The sequence below is a fragment of the Dipteris shenzhenensis genome, chromosome 15 (assembly GCF_047967505.1).
Source record: "Dipteris shenzhenensis isolate YYH24624 ecotype China chromosome 15, Dip_SZ_1.0, whole genome shotgun sequence".
NCBI lineage: Eukaryota > Viridiplantae > Streptophyta > Polypodiopsida > Gleicheniales > Dipteridaceae > Dipteris > Dipteris shenzhenensis.
The window spans coordinates 30,658,301-30,678,093 of NC_141610.1; the positions used below are offsets into that span (position 1 = coordinate 30,658,301).

General features: G+C 43.1%; 1 protein-coding gene across 2 annotated transcripts in view; it reads left to right on the forward strand.

Annotated features, from left to right (window-relative positions):
* Positions 1-4,836: 4,836 nt before the first annotated feature.
* LOC147893677 (serine/threonine-protein kinase BLUS1-like) overlaps positions 4,837-19,793 on the forward strand; it is a 154,780-nt gene continuing 139,823 nt past the window's right edge. For both annotated transcript variants that reach the window (XR_015542235.1, XM_087386068.1), the window contains exon 1: positions 4,837-5,655. Coding sequence is in view for 1 of the 2 variants with exons in the window: in XM_087386068.1 (XP_087242194.1) it covers positions 5,485-5,655 (171 nt within the window). In the remaining variant the exon portion in view is untranslated. The remainder of the gene's footprint in view (positions 5,656-19,793) is intronic.

Sequence of the window (19,793 nt, forward strand, 5' to 3'; positions counted from 1 at the left end):
CAAGCCATTAATGGAAGTTTTAGGGGGAATGGGATAGGATGTAGGTTTGCACACATCAGATTGTTATTATGCAGTATGGGCAATTTGATCACCACATAAAGAAAGCTAGAGGGAGCTTACTTTAGGCCACCTTGAAGTATGTTTCATTCTATTTTTCATATCATAGAGGACCTTATCATCTACAACACAGGATTTCAATATTATCTTTGTGTTATATACTATATTGGGTGATGAGCCTCTCAAGGATTGATGATCCAAATCTTGGGATCTCTCATAGAAGCTATCCCTTTCCATCTTCATTGGAGGTTTCTCTCTCACTACAACCCCCATGTCGCATGATTGATCTAATCATAGTAGTAGTAATATGTAGTTAAGGAGTTTGCAAAGAGATGGAGCTATTAAAGTATAGAGGTGAAAATTGGGACTCTCTAATGATATAATCATGCCGCTAGAAAATTTCGATGATGCTATTAATTGTCATCGTGAGCCCACTGCCAATTTTGTAATCCCACCCACCAACGCCCATTGCAATGTACTCTGGAAATAGTCTCATGATTGGCACCCACGGCATTCACTATGTAAAACCCCCCCACATCATGTGTATTTAACAAAAGGGTTTTTAAGTAGCCCTTATATTCCTTATATATGTGTATTTTTGTAACTCCATAAGAAAATAAAACCCCTTTTGTTGAACTATTTCCTTTTCTTAGTGAACTCCTGGGGATTGGCTATAGGCAATCATGCTTTGACCAAAGAGAAGTCAATGTTAGGGACTTTTGTAATTTTGTGTCCATATGTGTGTACAGGCAGGCAAAAGTATGCTACATGCATCAGAGAGTGCACATGTGCATGCTTGTGTAGAGCCCACATAAGATGTCAATATAGAACTTAGAAAAGTTATGCTCACATGTCTCCATGTGTATGCACATAAGTGTGTCATACACATGGGTGTATCACTTTTTATGATTTTATATTGATGTTTTATATGTGTTGTACACAAGCGTGTATGTGCATATGCACTCATACGCAAAATCTTAGAAAAGCTATACATAAATTGTACATCAAAGTAAATCAACTTGAAAAGTGTCCTCTTAGCTGCATATTTCAAGATTTGGCAAAATTTGAAATTGTACCTACTTGCATCGAGGAGCACTTATGATTCTTTTGTATACAATAAGTCTTGTTATGATGACTACCCACCTCTCTTGTTACCACTAGTGGCTACAAATGACAATTGGTCTACCCAATCCATAAAAGGAGGCTCGAATACATATTGTGCATTGACTAAGGTAGAAGTTATTCTTCATGCCAAGAAGCATGCTTTAGAAAACCACTAGATTAGTCAATAAGAATGTAAATAAAGTGGGAACACATATTGTGGGTTGGTGATAATTCTAAAGGTATTTGTCCAAACTACTTTGTTATTGTGGAATTCATATTTATTACACAAGTCACCAAAGGAGGCTCTTCATATTGAATATTTTGTGGATTGATTTAGCTTGGAGCTATTATCCATGGCAAGAAGCATACTTTAGAAGATCATGTATTCACGGAATAATAATGAAAATGAAGTCGGAATGCATATTGTGGGTTGGTGATAATATATTTTAATTGTTTCATTATTCATTAAAGTACAACAAATATCCAAAGAATCAACCATTGAAATATGTGTAATGCCTCTTCATTGTAATGACTTTCCTTGCAAACATGTTTTAATCCCCAATATTAAAAAAGAATCAATTGCATGAAACTAGGTTCAAGGGGTTGAATAAGACTTCATACACATATGTCAAATCAAATATATCACTTCAAAGTGTATCTACTTTCCATTTCCATACAAAATCTTGGGATTGTGCAACAATATTGATTGTTATTGATAATCTGTATATGGCCAATAAACCACACCAAACAAAATATATTGAGGCAAGGGGACGAAGAACAAGGCTCAAGTTTCATTTTAACCCTCACATGCAAGTTGTGATGCATCCCAATACAAGGTAGCGATGCCAAATTTTAATAAAGTCATGCATACGTGCATTGAATGGACACAAGAGTCTTGTTGTAAAAGATGATGCAATGCTTGCATGGTTGCAATATAGACTAAAGATATGAAAGTTTCAATGAGTATAGTTTTAGAGGTGCATATGCAAAGATTACATGTAAGCTTGTGATCTCAGGAGTGTTGGCTAACCAAAGGATGGTGATTAGGGGAGAGTCTTAGCTATAAAGTGATACAGTGGTGACTAAAGTGATTAGGGGAGAGTCTTAGCTATAAAGTGATACAGTGGGGCAAGTGGGCCATATACACAACTAGCAAGATTCGATGGAGCCCACCATGTCCTTTAAGAAAGTAAGACAATTGTTTTCAGAAAAGAAAGGTTAACACTCCTCCCTTGGCCTCACCTCACAAAAAGTAGTGATAAGATGCATTGTTAAGAGTACACAGTCTTGTTCTTAATACTTTCATGGAATCTTTCCTCCACATGCACAAAATCTAGCGAAATATAACAATAATAAAGTTACAGTTTTTTAAAAAGTAGAGTGGCAATATGTGGGAGCTGAAAGCACCTTGTGCTATAAATGTTGTACTAGTCACCCAAGGCCATATGAGAAAAGTAGTGATGAAGCCTTCCTCACAACACAAAATCTTATGAAACTCAAAAGTTTACGTTGTTTTAAAAAGGAAGACTAGGAAATTTTCTAGTAGGAATATATAGCAGCTAAAAGCATAAAGTGCTATGTACGTTGGAAATAGATGCAAAAGCTTGAGAACCATGTCAAATTGCAGTTAGATCGGCCATCAATGGCTTTGATGTACAAGGAACAATGTTATTGTTGCACCTTATAAATGGCGCTTGATGGTTGTTGTCAATTGAAATTATCTCTAGAATGGTCATGTTTTCCCTTCTCTTCCCCTACTTGGGCCATTATCTCTAAATTTATGTGTACTTGATAAGAGGAGGGAGTATGAATGGTCGTGGGCATTGCTCAATGGTTTATTGGGAGGAGAGAGAGAGAGAGAGAGAGAGAGAGAGGCGGAGGGGGGGGGTTGAGCTTGAAAAACCTTTTTTGTCCCACTTTGGGTCAATTAAGTTATGAAACTCCACATGGTAAAAGTTTGAATAAGGTTAGCATTTTTAACTAATGCTAATGTGAGAATTATGTGGTGATTACATTCGTGATTTATTCTAGATTTAAGAGTCTTAAACCTCGATGACCTTTATTAAAAATATGCCATGGGTTAGCTTGATTCCCTATTTCCTCCACCAATGCCCATCCCTATTAAGGGGCCCTCCTCCCTTTCCTCTTTGCTTCTCTCCTCCATCCACCTTTTCTATAATGGGATTTTTAGTGGTTTTGCCACCTTGTTAAAATATCATATGAAGTGAAAAGCCTAAGAAGATTTAGAATAAACAAAAACCACCCAACATTAAGTAGCAATTGTCTAGTGTCAAGAGCAAATCTCAGCCATGAGCAATGCTCACCAAGAATGCGCTTGCACTACATGGGCCTACAGGAAAGAGTTTGGGAGGTCTGCAAGAATTTACATTTTGAAGATAGGAGCCTATGTTTGAGGTAGGGAAATGAGGAACATCAAGGTAGGAATGTACAATTAAGGCTAAGGTTTGGCCCCTATGGAGATGTAGGGAATCTGCAGTAGGAATGTGAAACTGGTGAGCAAACAGGGAGTTGGTTTCATTGGTTGTTGACTTGTTGTCAATGACTGCCACTACATTTTTGATTGTCAATGACCGCCACTACATTTTTGGTAGGAAGCGAAGGAGCCACATTTCTTTCTTAGCAATTTTGACCAGGCCATTTGCTACTATTTACTGGCTTGACTGGTTTGATGTACAAAGTGTTGTTCTTTTGTGTAGTCCAAGTGGTCACTTTGTAGTTTGCTATTTACGATTATTTAGATGTAGATGGAGAGGGAGTATGGAATTGATAGTGGGAGTTGATTCCGAGGAGGAAACCATTGAAAATGGCGATTGGTTGAGTCGGTTTTGTTGGTTTCTGGTTGGGGATGGTGGTGGCTGTCTCGCGATTGCCGATCGTCAACAATGTAGGGAGGAGACTACGTGATGTGACATGATTCGATCATTTAGTGGGGTATTCCATGCGGCTTATTGTGATTGGATGGGTTCGACGGCATAGTACGCAAGGTGGTGGGCATGCTACAGTGTGAGTGGAACAGATGGTAAGATTGCTACAATTGCTAGTAAGATGAGAGTAGTAGTAGCCGGTGGGAGGGGGGGCGGGGGGATGCATCCTTGCATAAGGTAGCACGTCTGGAGAGGTCATCATGATGGAATATGCGGTCAAGATTGATCTTCGGTCGACTTTGGGCCGGTGACGAGTGTTCACCCAAAACATTTTTGGAAACCAATACAAAAGCCTTCAACTTCAACATTGACAAGGCTCTTTCCAAGACGTTGCAGGTTTTTTTTCAGCAAAATATAACTAAAACAGCCTCAAAATCAAAAACCTTCTTCTCCCAAAATTTCAAAGTTTTTTTTTTTTGGTTCTAAATGTAGCAATTCACCTGACATGAAACCTCGGTTTTGGGTGAACACTGTCACCAGCCATAGTCATCAGCGCGCTCCCTACTTGTGCCGGACACCGGGTGACCGATGATGAGGAGGAGGATGATGATGAGGGACAAAAAGGGATTATGAAAGGTGGTGGTGACATTGCATGTACTTGTGTGTGTGGGTAGAATTGACAATGCTCTTTACAGGTCAAAGGCCAGGTTTTCTTTTTGGTGACGTCGTCGATCAAATCAAAATCGCCATTACACCTCGCAACCTCTTCGACCAATTCTTCCGTCGCTTCTCATCTCCTCCTTCTCTACCTCTTTCTTTTTCACCTTTTGCTCCTGCTCTTCTTCACATTCTTATAAGAGATCGGAGAGATCCCCTCCTTCTCACTTCCCTCGTACGCATTTCTTTGCTTGCAGCTCTACAACACACGTCTTTGCAGTTTACAAGAATTTTGACTTCCGTTCCTCGTACTGAGCACTTATCGCCGGACAGATTACACTCTCTATCTTTCCAATTGCGACTTTCCACTGCCGGGAGCTCAAGAGAACTCGCTCCCGCACTTAACTTTCGCAACGGATTCTCGTCGTACGCATTTTACTGATCGTGGAAAGAAATAGAGACTTTAGCAGCGCAGCGACAATTGCGAAGCATTCCGGCACTAGCTGGTACACGCGAGAGCTTTCCAGCACGAACTTCAGGACCCCAAGTTGACGGATTTCAATCCCCTTTCTCTGCACCTCAGTTGCTTCGAAAAACGGCCTGACGTTGCACACGCATGGGAACAGCGCATTTCTTCGTTTTTGGTGGTGCCAATATTGGCATAGAGCAGTAACAAAAGGCAGCTAGCGGGTTCAACTCATCATCGCGTGTCATCCGCCATGTGATTCAATCCGTATCGAGACGCTTTCCTGCAAAAACTGCATGCCTTTCTTGTGATCCTATGGACTTAAACGCCGAGAAGCGAATATATCCTACAAAAGCTTCAGACTATGAGTTGCTAGAGGAGGTTGGTCATGGCGTTAGCGCAGTTGTGTACAGAGCCGTTTGTAAACGCTACGACCATATCGTTGCTATCAAGTGTTTGGATTTGGAGAGATGTAATTGCAATTTGGTAAGTCTCCATTTCTTTTATATCAACAGACAAGCAACACGTATGCAAAAGAATTCCGATGTTTGTTTTCGTTCATCGTTTTTTTTCACTGAAGTTTTGAGGGTGACGGGATGCTGTATTCTCAGTTTGGCTGCTTCATTATATCTCTTGTAGTAAGCAGACGTAGACGCCAATATGCTGTATTCTCAGTTTCGCTGCTTCTTTACTTTTTATCTGTGACGTCGCAACTTCATTCAACAGTCTTGCTCACGCAACCATGCCCTCTTATAATTGAAAGCGTATTGTTATTTTCGATCTTTTCTAGTAAGCACACGTAGACGCCAGTATATTGGCACTTGACACCAAGGAACAGAAAAGTTTTCCCTCTTTTACTCGATTTCTCTTTCAAGAGTAGCGACGTGGCCTGCAGCCCCTATAACGCCAACGTCTAGATCATTCTTAAGAAATGCTCAGTAGCATGTTCAGAAAACGAAGCAACAAGAGCCATCAGGCAATTGACATTTTTGGTGGGCTGCTTAGGAAAAATAAACATTCAACATGGCAGGGAGCTGTGTCTATGTTACCACTGCCATGCGTGGATTCGATGACCAGTCACTTCAACAGCCTTAGCCCCGGGGTCCTGTCTCAATATCATTAAGTCAATTGAGGACAGCAGAAAAGTTTCGAGCCTTTTACGTGTGGATGTGGGAGGTAGCAAGGTCATGATCTATTAGATCCAGAACACTGTGAACTTAATTTCTAATTAGTTTAGAGACATAAAAGGGGTTCAAGTTGTGTAGTGCCTTCGTTCATGCACAGAATCCAGTTAGCAGGCTCATGGTGTGGTGGGTGGTATGACAAAGAAAATAGAGTGTCCTCTGGGATGGTTATCAGGGCTCCACATCATAAAGTCCATACACAGAGGGAGGATCAGGCCATCATCCTCAAGTACTCACCAGAGAACCCCAAGTGATGAGGATGGTAGGCGGGCTATCTCCTTTGAAATTGATTCAAAGAAATGTCGGATCTGTTATGTCCACGTTAGGACATCCTGTGCCTATAAAAGAGTGAGCCTAGGCTCATTTGGGCCATTCTTGGGAGTGGGGCCTTTCAAGAATGAGCAACTGGGTTGGAGTTCATCCTGCAGGTATATATTCCCCTAGTGACATATGTGCACAGGTGGGACTGTGTGGCATTGGACATGCAGTCTTACCTAGAAGGACGATTGCTCAGCTTGCTTTGCTTCTAGCTTGGGGGTGAGCATAAGGGAGCTACGGTTGGGTGGTTATGCATGAATAGCCTAATCTCTAGTGTTCCAGTGTGGGAGTACCGACCTATGGGTGTGTTGCAGGTACACTCCAGGATGGAGTCAATCCTAGATTCTTCAGGTTAGAGGTGTCTAATCTTGAGGTGGTGTTTCATTCACTATTCAAGCACCTCTATCTTCTCTATTGTGTGTGTGTTAGATGCTATCCAAGCTTGCGAGTCTTGTATTGAGGAGATGTGAACCCAGAGAGACCATGCTGAATTTGGATTCAAGGCTCTATATTGTCTTGTTGTATTTGGGTCTGCAACTGTTGATTTGCTTAGCTATGGAAGGATGGCCTACCTGCTAGAACAGGAAGTGGTAAACTGCAATCACTGCCACATAATTCTGATGGCACTTGATGCCAAAGTTGTTGGTTCACTTTCGGTGAATCTTTGTGTTTTGGATTGTGAACTTTTTTGTGTTTTGCTCCTTATGTACCACGGATTATGGACCTTCAGGACATGCCATAAGAGGATGTGAGTAAATCATCATTCAAGAGGAACGTCTTTGGAAAGAATGCATGGGATGTATGTTGATTGATCTTGTATACTCATGATGTACCAACAATTGTGGGTCCAGATGGATGGCCATAAAGTGGGTAAATCATCTTGAGAAGTGCTTGTTTGATTGCATTGAGTGCTTGCATATGCTCTTGATGAACCTCTTGCTCTGGGTCCTATAGGATGTCCATGAGAGGATAAATCATCTATATGTGTCCTAATGGGATGGCCATACGGAGCATCTTGTCTGAGCAAGTAGGTATGTTGTTTGTGGAAGGATGCCTCGTTTTGTTTTTGAACTAACTGAGGCTTTGAGCTTCTACTTTTTTTGGGACTTTTGCTACAGGTTCTGATGGAACAAAGCAAAAAGTTTGGTGCAAACGGGGACGTTTGCTTTAATTCAAGAGGGGGTCTCTCACGGGGATGTGAATTTCTAAGCCTTAGGAATTTAAGGTGACTGCCCTAGCCCCAGTGCAATTAATTCCATGGGCCAAGGCAAGGGACTAAAGGTTAGAGAGGGGTAAAAATCCCTTTAGCTAAAAATAGCTCTAGGAGCCACGCTTGGCAAGCTGGCTTGTGGGCCAAGGCAAAAAGTCAAAATTTGCTTTGAGGCTTGTTTTTGGACCACTAAAGAACAGGGAGAGGCAAGTCACAAGCTGGGAAAGTGCTCCAGGGCTATTTTATCACATTGCCTTGCTGATTTTCGACTACCAGGGCAGTTTGCGGATTGTTGGTGGGCTGCCAGGGCTGCCGAAAGGTAAAAAACAGACTCGCTTTTGTGCCAAGAGCCTCCAGATCAGTTCGTTTTTGCTACATGCCTGCTGTTCATGCCTTCCCAAAGCCCAAAATCTGATTTGCAATTCTTCCAGGAGCCTTCTAGGCGAGGCACCTATCAAAATAGCACTTTTGCAGGCAGTTTGGAGCTTCCAGGCAACTTAATTTGCTTTTGGGCAGAAGGATTTATGGAGTCGCACGGGCTAGAGGCTTTTCAGAGCTGCTAGACCTGATTTCTCCATTCCAGATCCACTCCAGTTGCTGCTGATTTTGACTGCCAGACTGCTTGAGAACTACTCCAGACAGATTCGCCTTTTAGCTTGTTGCTGTTAAGGGTTCCCAGAGCCTTCAGGTCAGTCGATTGCTTCCCAGAAGCTCTCCTACTGCCTCAGAATCTTCAGATCCTATTGCCTTGTTGCAACTAGCCTTTTTGTGTGCCAGGAACAGCTAGGGTTGGTTGTTTTGCTGGTCTTTGTCTTGCCAGGACTCCCCTGAAGGGTATCAGAGTTGCCATGACAGACTTGGCTGATTTGTCTCCTACCAAGGCTCCCATAGCTACCAGGTTAGAACTATCATCCAAAATCAGAGGTAAGGCTGCCATGGGATATTGCACTAGACTGGGTTGCCTTTCTGAGACTGAAATTGATGCATGGCAGGACGGAAGTGCCTGTGAACGCTGATAGGACAAAATCTGTATCAAGTTTTTTTGCACTGTATATAGCTGTGGGTAGGCACGTAGTTGTACACATCTAGGGTAGGTGTGGGCTTTTGGCATTTGTGGATTTTTCTTTCACAAGCATGATGGACTGATGTATATTTTTTTGAGATAATAAAGTATGTTTTGTAGGGACTTCATGGGAAATGATGAAATGCAATGTGGTTGTACCAGACTTCCAGAGCAAGGGTGTCTAGTGTGTGGTCAAGTGAAATGTTTTTGGGGTCATGTAAAGTCAAGTCATGAAGGGTTTTTTAATATTTTCCTGAGTCAACATGGTCTTGCATGTTACGGGAATTTGATATGTTTTGGTGCCCATGTCAAGGGGCTTTTCATGTGTGTGCCGGGTGGTGCATGCAAGCTTTAATGTGCATGCTAATGTGTGTGGGAATTGTGTGACTAAAGGTCCAAAATGTGCATTTAACGTGATTTGGGGGAACTGTCTTGAGAGTGGTAAAATGTCACTGATGAGGTGGCAAATTAGGCTGAGGTGGCTGGACTGATTAGGAAGGCATCCTGCTCATGCAAAGGTGGCTACGTGATGGATAAAGGGATGCTTCTAGTCGACGAGCTGGACGTAGATGAAGGTGACAGCTTGCAGGAGGATTCGGGAAGGAGTTCGTGGGCACCTGGAGGATCATTGCGCAAAAAGGAAGCTCTGGAGACAGCGGGGGGGCTGAAAAAGGCGACAAGAGCTTCTTGTAAGGGGAGGCTGAGTGCTACCGGATGAGCTCTGGAGAGGAGAGGTCGATTATAGCTTTTGGAAGGGGATCGCGCTGGTTTATGGGTGGTTCGGAGGTCGGGACGGTGAGCGCAACAATGAGCTAGGAAAGTAGATCGTGGGCCTGTGCAAAGGGGAAGGACTATCGAGGGCTGATGGTGAAAGGTGACACTACTACGGGAGCTGGAGAGACCTTTGCTGGCAAGGAGCTTTGGAAGTTGGGGCATCGTTACTATGCAAGCCAGGGAGATCCTTGGATAACTTTGCGGGTGGTGCAACGAGAGTCGTAGGCTGGTCATCACGCGGACTGATGGACGGTGAAGGCTTTTGAAGGGCAAGGTGGCGACTACACGAATGGAGGATGGTCTTGGGAAGGAGCTGCTGCTTGGGTGGAGGATTTGTGACGAGAGGGGACCTTTGGGGAGTGGAGGAGATCGTGGACTGGAGTGCAGTGATGGAGTGTGGGAGGACCACAGATGAGGAGAATTTCGTGAGAGAAAGGCTTACACACGGTTGCAGGGAGTCCTTGCGCAGAGGCAGAGCAGGTAATTTAAGAGCGTAGACTGTGGCTTTGAAGATGAGTGTGGAGTACTGAGGCTTGGCGAGACAGAGAAGCATGGCTGAGCGTGGCTACTGCGCACTAGAGGATTTTGAACGATAGAGGGGGAGCATACACCATGAAAAGAGAAGCTGTGAGTTGGCGCTGTTTTCCAACAGGCTGTTTACTCTTACTGGAGTCGTGGGTTTCTTGGCTGTGAGAAGTATACCTATCATGGAGGTTTTGAGCAGAATATCTTGAGTGATGGAAAGCGTACAATACGGGAAATAGAAGAGGCTGAGGCTGTTGCTTGAGATGTCTTCCGTGTGGGCTTGTAGGTGGCTGATTATGAGCTATTGCTTAGTAAAAGCTCGAGGAATAGCTATGGTATGATTTTCTGCTGGAGGACTATTGGCGACATGAAGCTATGAGTGTGGAGTACGCTACGAGCAAGAGAAAGATACAGACGTTGGATGTAGTTGTGTAAGAGCAAAGATGATTGATGCGACCTGCTAGCCAGTCCCTTTCATTGTTTGGTTGTTGACTGCAGCTTTGGGGAGAGTTAAGGAATGCTGGAGCTCGGTGTTTGAGAAGGAGATGCTGAGGAGCAGTTATGATCATGCCAAGAGTTACAAACTGTTGCTCTTGATGGAGGCTTATGAGTCATGGCTGTGGAATTTTAATTGTGGGTTGATGTCTTGAAAAGTCTCAAAGATAACCTTCATGTGGGCTGTGGGTTCTTAGTACTCTGAGGCTGACTGTTTTCTGAGTTTTTTAGGGGGAAGTTCAGTTCTAAGTTCAGTCTGTTTCGGGCTGTGTAGTCTTTCCCCTCTTTCAAAGAGTCTGTGTGTGTTCTAATCAGATTGTGTGGGAGATAGACTTGTTATTTGTGTGCTCTGGATATCTGCTCTGGAACCTGGTTCATAAGCTCATAATCTACGAGCCCACATTGCAGCTGATCCCTATGAAGTCTCACCCATCTGATGTGGTGAAGTACATAATTCCTGGTTGTCTTTCCATCTTTTCCTTATCATCTTTTTTGGCGATCTTGTTGGGGATAGGAGGAGTTTTGTATTGAGATGGGGTAGTCAAGACAAAACGGCCCAGAAGAGTTGGCTGGGGAATGTTGCTTGAATTTCTGTGTGGTTAGGGATTGAAACTATGAAGACAAAGCCTTGTATGAGAGTGATTCATTGTGAGTTATGTGGGGAGTGTGGACACAGGAGAGAGAGATGCCTTGATGTTGAACTTCGGGTGATACGTCTCCGTGCTAAGGTTCAAAAGGCTTTGAAAGTGATTGCTCTTAGGAAGAAGAATGCCAGTCAGATGCAGGGTAAGCTTTCTTCAGTAGAGTGATTATTTTTTGCTTTCTTCGCAGAAGAGGTTGGGTGGTATTTCTGGTTGGAAGTGTGTTTGAGAGAAGTCAGTTAAGAGGAGAGATGGCTCATGAATTTCCTTGATTTCATGGATTGCCCAATGAAGACCCAGAGAGATTTTTAGAGTGCTTGGAGTTCACAGCTCTTATTAAAGACAGGAATGCTCCAGAAGTCCTTCTTTAGATTCTATCCTTTTGTCTGTTGGGAGAAGCGAGAACTTGGCTGCAGACTCTCTGTAAGGATGCGTGATGATCAGGGTGCTCACAGAAACCCGACTTATCCAGAGGTGAGGACAGCTTTCCTGGACAGGTTTATGTGTGTTAGAGATCCTGATGGCATTTGGAGAGAGCTATGTTTATTGCAGCAACAGCCGCCTCAGTTAGTGGATGAGTATGTCGGTAAGTTCACTGTGTTGTGGAATAAATGGCAGGTGGCCTTATTACCTGAAGTTCCTCCGAGAGTTATAAAAAAGGATAGGTTTGTTGCTGGTCTGAAGTCGGAGATCAGGATAAAGATTGAATGTAAAGAGCTGGTCACTTATGAGGATGCTCTCAGGGTAGCAAAAGAGAAGGAGAGGAAGCATATAAGATTGTCACAAATGATGCAAGAGATGCCAATGGTTCAGCATGTGCCTGAAATTATCTCTCATGTGAAGCCAGAAATACGGAAGCTTGAAGTCAAGAAGGAGGAGAATATGAATGAAGAAATTCATGACATGTCGGAGCTTATGAAGAGTTTGAGTTTGAACTTGATGAATGGTAGGGGAAGAGGTAGATCATTGGGTGGTTATGGTAGAGGCAGCATGCCTTCTTCAAATAATTCAGGCCCGTGGCAGGCAGGACGAGGTCAAGGGTCATTTGCACCTTGTGTCCAGTGCTTTAATTGTGGAGAGTGGGGACATTACAGCACACACTGTGATAAGCCTCCTCGTGCTGGAGGTGATGTTTATCCATTGCCAATAGGGTTAAATAATAGGATGAATGATCATAGTGTAGAAGTAAAAGATGTAGGTCAGCCTAGTACCTCTGGAATCTGTAAAACCACTGCAGAAGAGAAAGGGAAAGGTAAGGCAGTTACATTTGGCTTGTTGGAGTTGGAGGAAGTTAAAGATGTCATGCCATTAGGAAAGAGAGATAGAGAATAGGAGGTTGGTCCGAGTGCAAAGAAGGGGAAGCAGTCTGAGGAGATGATGACCTACCAAAAGAAGAAGAGCAGGAAGCCCAGAAGGAAGTACAGAACTGCAGATTATCCCATGGGGAAAGAGCAGGGAGATTATGATTTGGTGGAAGATCTTTCAGCGAGGAAACTGGACATTACATTTGCTCAAATGATTGGTCTATGCCCAAAGCTTAAAAAAGAATGGAGGCGGGCTGTAAATCCAGCAAAGAAGAACTCTCATAAAGGTACAATTAAGCTGATGTCTTGCCGGATCTTTTACTTGTTGTAGAAGCCTGGCATAAAGGAAAGGGTTTTGGAGAGGCCTATATAGATGGAGGTGCACAGATTTGTGTGATTACCCAGGCTTGTGTGGAAAGATTAGGATTGAAGATATCCCGCTTCTCTAGTTATCGCATCAGAATGGCAAACCACTCCAAGGTGAAGACTTTAGGGATAGTACCTGGTCTGGAGGTTGAGGCATTCAGTGTTTCATGTCGAGTGGATTGTCATGTAATGCCTGTAGGGTTGGGAGCCTATAGGGTTGGGAGCCTATCCTTTGATTCTTGGAAGGCCGTGGTTGAGGAAGGTAGGTGCAATTCAGAATTGGCAGAAAGGAATCTTTTATGTACATACGAATGGGAAGAAATTGAATTTCGATATGGTAAGCAGGGCTGAAGTTTCAGATTCAGCAAGTGAAGAGGAAGAGAGAAGTGAATCCAGCAGTGAGGATGAGAGTTCGGTGACTTCACAAAGTGATGAAGGAACAATAGCATTGGTAGATTTGATAGATGAGGAATCACAGGTGGATTTTGTGGGAGTAACAGGGTTCAGTGAGGAAGAAGTGGATAGGTTTGATGTTATCGAGGATTTAATGCAGCCCAAATGTTCTCAAGAATCAACCCAGGTGTTGATTGAGCAATCATTGAATCCTGATCTCAATGTTGAGGAGAAAGAAGAATATTTAAAGATGTTGCAGAAATACCCCAATTTGTTTATCACTTCTTATGAGGAGATCAGGGGATTTAAAGGGAAGCCTCTGAGGATGAGCTGAAGGAAGGTGCCAAACCTGTTTTTCAGAAAATAAGGAGATTAAGCCCGGAACAGAGAGATGTGCTGAAGGAAGAGGTGGATAAGCTTCTCAAGGCAGGAATAATTTATCCTGTAGTTCACTCTGATTGGATAAGTCCTGTGGTCATAGTGCCAAAAGGTGTAGACAAATGGAGAGTCTGTGTTGATTACAAACCTTTGAATGCAGTGACAAAGAGAAACCACTATCCTCTGCCTTTTCTGGATGATATTCTTGATAAAGTGGCGGGTCATGAAATGTACAGCTTGTGTGACGGATATTCAGGGTACTTCTAGATAGCCATAGCCAGGAAGATCAAATCAAGACTACCTTCATTACCCCCTGGGGCTGTTTTTGTTACAGGAAAATGCCTTTTGGAGTTACCAACGGCCCCTCGCACTATCAGGAGAATTCAGATCTGATTTTATCACCCTTTCTGGATAAATTTTGTAAAGTGTTTATTGATGACATCTGTGTGTACAGTGGAAGAAGGGAGCACTGTGGAAAGCTGGATCAGGTATTCTATGAGATTGATAATAATGGTGGTCAGTTAAGTCCTAAGAAAACTCAGTTAGCTTGGACCAGCATTAAAATATTGGGGCATATTGTATCTGAGAATGGGATTGAGCCGGATCCAGGGTAAAGTAAAAGCTTTAGTTATGCTGTCCTCTCCTGAGAATACCAAGCAGTTGCATACCTTTCTCCAGAAAGTGAAGTATTTGTCGAGATTTATTCATATGTTATCTCAGATTTTGTATCCCCTTCAGCAGGTGGTAAAATCTGAGCCTCTGAAATGGACGACAGAGAGTGAAGAGGTGTTTGAGGCAGTTAAGGAATCCTTGACTCATATTTCAAGTGTAAAGCCACCAGATTATTCCAAGACTTTTTATGTGAATCCGTCTGTGGGACCAGATGCTATTGGTGCTATTCTTTTGCAACAGGGAGAGGGTTCCAAATATATGAGGCCAATCTACTATGCCAGTAGGGTGAAGAGTGAAGTAGAAAGGAAGTATTCAGCGGCTGAATTGGTTCTGGCTAGCCTCTTGTATGCGTGTAGGAGATTTCGGTCTTATCTATTGTCCAGGCCTTTTGTGGTTCTCACCTCATGTTCACTACTGCCTCATATGTTGAATAGTACAAACATCTCCAGGAGCATGATTAAATGGATAGTAGAGATACAGGAGTACTCTTTTACCTCTTTGGTTGAGAACTCTACCAGAGCTTCCTTGGCTGATCTCCTCACCTGTAAGGAAGGACCTATTTTAGTTGAAGATGTGGAGAAGAACACTGACATGAATGAAGAAAAGTACTAGAGGATGCATTTGTTTTACACTTTGATAGATCTTACAAAAAAAGTTTAAATAAAAGTACAGGAGGAATTGTCATTTATGATCCTGGAGGAAATGAGATTCGGAAAATGGCAATTCAGCTTGAAGCCAACAGTAATAATGAAGCTGAATATGCAACCCTCTTCGAAGGTTTGAAAGTATGCATTAGTCTGGGTATTAAGAGACTCATGATTAAAGGAGATGCTCTCTTGGTTGTGAAGCAAATTTTAGGTGTCTGGAAGGTTAAGCATGTTCATCTGAAGAGATGGATAAGTGCGGTGAAGAAATTGTTAAATCAATTGGATGCCTGGACACTCCAGCATATTGAAAGAGGTAAGAATGTAAATGGACATGATGCTGCGCAGGAAATTACAGCAGCCTATGTTGATGCAGTAGGAGTGCATCAGCCCTTATACAAAGGAAGGGAGACATTAGCTTGTGAGGAAAGTTTCCTATTAACTGGTAAAGTGCCTGAAGAAGTTCCGAAACAAAGAAAATACAGATTTATTAAAAGTTGTACTTCTTATTGTCTGATAGATGATGTTCTTTATATGAAAGGGGCTGATCTGGTGCTCAAAAGAATTCCCTGGCATGAGGAAGTTTTTCATATTTTACAAGCTAATCATGAGGGAGTATGTGATAGTGGAGGACATTTTGCTTTCAAAATCATGCTGAGAAAAATACTTACAGAAGGATATGTATGGCCATCCCTCTAGAGAGACATAAGACATTGGTACAAGTCATGCCTACAATGTCAGCAAATGAGTAAGAGGATCTTACATTCAGAACTCAGAAATATCATACTTGCTTATAATATTTTCGAGAAATGGGGAATAGATGCCATCGGTCCTCTACCCATGACAGCCAGGGGTAATTGTTATATGCTGACAGCTGTGGATTATTTGACGAGATGGGCTGAAGCACGAGCAGTACGGGCTGTCAATGCAAAATCTGTATGTAAGTTTGTGTATGAGGATATCTGCTGTAGATTTGGTGTACCACTGGAGTTGCTTTCTGATAGAGGTCTAGGTTTCAGGAGTGAACTGATAGATTTATTATGTGGTAAGCGGAAGATTAAACACATATATGCAAGTCCGTATTATCCTGAATGTAATGGGATGAATGAAAAATTTAATGGTTTGTGTACTAATATCATGGGAGAGATCATGAGAACCTATGAGAAGGAGTGGGATCTTGCTTTGCACTGGGCTTTATGGGCTTACAGAGTTGCAGTAAAAGAAGGCACCCAATTTTCACCATTTCATCTTGTTTATGGGAAAGAAGCTCTGTTGCCCTTGGAAGTAGAAATTCCTGCATTACAGATGCTAATGAAGATAAATGAGGATTCAAATTCTACTTTCCAGAACCGGTTATTGGATTTGCAGGAAGTACAACTAGATAGGCAAAAGGCGAAGGAACATTATGCTTTAGTTCAAGAGGAGAATTAGAAGAGAGCAAACAGAATATTCAGGGATAAGAAAATCAAGGAGGGTGATCTAGTTTTGAGATACAACAGTAGTCTGGATTGTACCTTCAAGAAGAAATTTGTGACGTGATGGGATGGACCTTTTCGTGTGACGAAGAAATTCAAAAATGGATCATATCAACTTGAGGATTTGGATGGTCAGCAGCATAAGAATAGAATTAATGGCTTCAGACTAAAGAAATACTTTCATAGGATCATGAGTGTGGGCGGCTGTGGACCTGCTGTGATGAAACCAGATAAGCCGGAAGACCTCATGGATGAGGATATCTTTGAAGAAATGCAAATCTTATATACCTCTATCTGCAAGACATGAATGTCTGCAGACTTGGGGATAGGCAAAATGATAGGACAAAATCTGTATCAAGTTTTTCAGCACTGTATATAGCTGTGGGTAAGCACATAGTTGTACACATCTAGGGTAGGTGTGGGCTTTTGGCATTTGTGGATTTTTCTTTCACAAGCATGATGGACTGATGTATATTTTTTTGAGATAATAAAGTGTGTTTTGTAGGGACTTCATGGGAAATGATGAAATGCAATGTGGTTGTACCAGACTTCTAGAGCAAGGGTGTCTAGTGTGTGGTCAAGTGAAATGTTTTTGGGGTCATGTAAAGTCAAGTCATGAAGGGTTTTTTAATATTTTCCTGAGTCAACATGGTCTTGCATGTTACGGGAATTTGATATGTTTTGGTGCCCATGTCAAGGGGTTTTTCATGTGTGTGCCGGGTGGTGCATGCAAGCTTTAATGTGCATGCTAATGTGTGTGGGAATTGTGTGACTAAAGGTCCAAAATGTGCATTTAACATGATTTGGGGGAAATGTCTTGAGAGTGGTAAAATGTCACTTATGAGGTGGCAAATTAGGCTGAGGTGGCTGGACTGATTAGGAAGGCATCCTGCTCATGCAAAGGTGGCTACGTGATGGATGAAGGGATGCTTCTAGTCAACGAGCTGGACGTAGATGAAGGTGACAGCTTGCAGGAGGATTCAGGAAGGAGTTCGTGGGCACCTGGAGGATCATTGCGCAAAAAGGAAGCTTTGGAGACAGCGGGGGGGGGGGGGGGGGGTGAAAATGGCGACGAGAGCTTCTTGTAAGGGGAGGCTGAGTGCTACCGGATGAGCTTTGGAGAGGAGAGGTCGATTATAGCTTTTGGAAGGGGATCGCGCTGGTTTATGGGTGGTTCAGAGGTCGGGATGGTGAGCGCAACAATGAGCTAGGAAAGTAGATCGTGGGCCTGTGCAAAGGGGAAGGACTGTCGAGGGCTGATGGTGAAAGGCAATGCTACTACGGGAGCTGGAGAGACCTTGGCTGGCAAGGAGCTTTGGAAGTTGGGGCATCGTTACTATGCAAGCCAGGGAGATCCTTGGATAACGATGCGGGTGGTGCAACGAGAGTCGTAGGCTGGTCATCACGCGGACTGATGGATAGTGAAGGCTTTTGAAGGGCAAGGTGGCGACTACACGAAGGGAGGATGGTCTTGGGAAGGAGCTGCTGCTTGGATGGAGGATTTGTGACGAGAGGGGACCTTTGAGGAGTGGAGGAGATCGTGGACTGGAGTGCAGTGATGGAGTGTGGGAGGACCACAGATGAGGAGAATTTCGTGAGAGAAAGGCTTACACACGGTTGCAGGGAGTCCTTGCGCAGAGGCAGAGCAGGTAATTTAAGAGCGTAGACTGTGGTTTTGAAGATGAGTGTGGAGTACTGAGGCTTGGCGAGACAGAGAAGCATGGCTGAGCGTGGCTACTGCGCACTAGAGTATTTTGAACGATAGAGGGGGAGCATACACCATGAAAAGAGAAGCTGTGAGTTGGCGCTGTTTTCCAATGGGCTGTTTACTCTTACTGGAGTCGTGGGTTTCTTGGCTGTGAGAAGTATACCTATCATGGAGGTTTTGAGCAGAATATCTTGAGTGATGGAAAGCATACAATACGGGAAATAGAAGAGGCTGAGGCTGTTGCTTGAGATGTCTTCTGTGTGGGCTTGTAGGTGGCTGATTATGAGCTATTGCTTAGTAAAAGCTTGAGGAATAGCTATGGTATGATTTTCTGCTGGAGGACTGTTGGCGACATGAAGCTATGAGTGTGGAGTACTCTACGAGCAAGAGAAAGATACAGACGCTGGATGTAGTTGTGTAAGAGCAGAGATGATTGATGTGATCTGCTAGCCAGTCCCTTTCACTGTTTGGTTGTTGACTGCAGCTTTGGGGAGAGTTAAGGAATGCTGGAGCTCGGTGTTTGAGAAGGAGATGCTGAGGAGCAGTTATGATCACGCCAAGAGTTACAAACTGTTGCTCTTGATGGAGGCTTATGAGTCATGGCTGTGGAATTTTAATTGTGGGTTGATGTCTTGAAAAGTCTCAAAGATAACCTTCATGTGGGCTGTGGGTTCTTAGTACTCTGAGGCTGACTGTGTTCTGAGTTTTTTGGGGGGAAGTTCAGTTCTAAGTTCAGTCTGTTTCGGGCTGTGTAGTCTTTCCCCTCTTTCAAAGAGTCTGTGTGTGTTCTAATCAGATTGTGTGGGAGATTGATTTGTTATTTGTGTGCTCTGGATATCTGCTCTGGAACCTGGTTCATAAGCTCATCATCTACGAGCCCACATTGCAGCTGATCCCTATGAAGTCTCACCCATCTGACGTGGTGAAGTACATAATTCCTGGTTGTCTTTCCATCTTTTCCTTATCAATGGATTATTCAGTTGGCTGATTTTGGGCTGATGCACGACAATGCTTTTCTTGTATTTGGATGCCTTCTGAATATATGATCAAGAAATACCGAAAGGGGCGCTAAGTTTTTTACCAGTCTAGTGTCTAGTGTAGGACAAGGGCAATCTAGGTCTTGAGTGTTGTGTTTGAAATTATTTTGGCTTGTTGTGGGAATGTCTAAATGGATGAAAATTAAGTATTTGCTGGTTATTACCTCTTCACTGCGCTTTGGAGTGTTTCCTAAGGCCGGTTTCAGTTCCTGTTTTTCTGAGCGTTGACATATGTCTGAAATGACATGCAAATTTGTGTAGGCTTGATTCTCTAGGTGAAGCATGGGAGTAGTAGATGGGAGCAGCTCATGACGATTTGGATGTATGTGACACTCTGAGATGGTGGCATGGCAGATTTGTCAATTGCATGGGCTATCCCACTTGCATTCGATTGCATGCACCTATTTTTGGGCCATACTTGGTGTTGCATGCGTGTG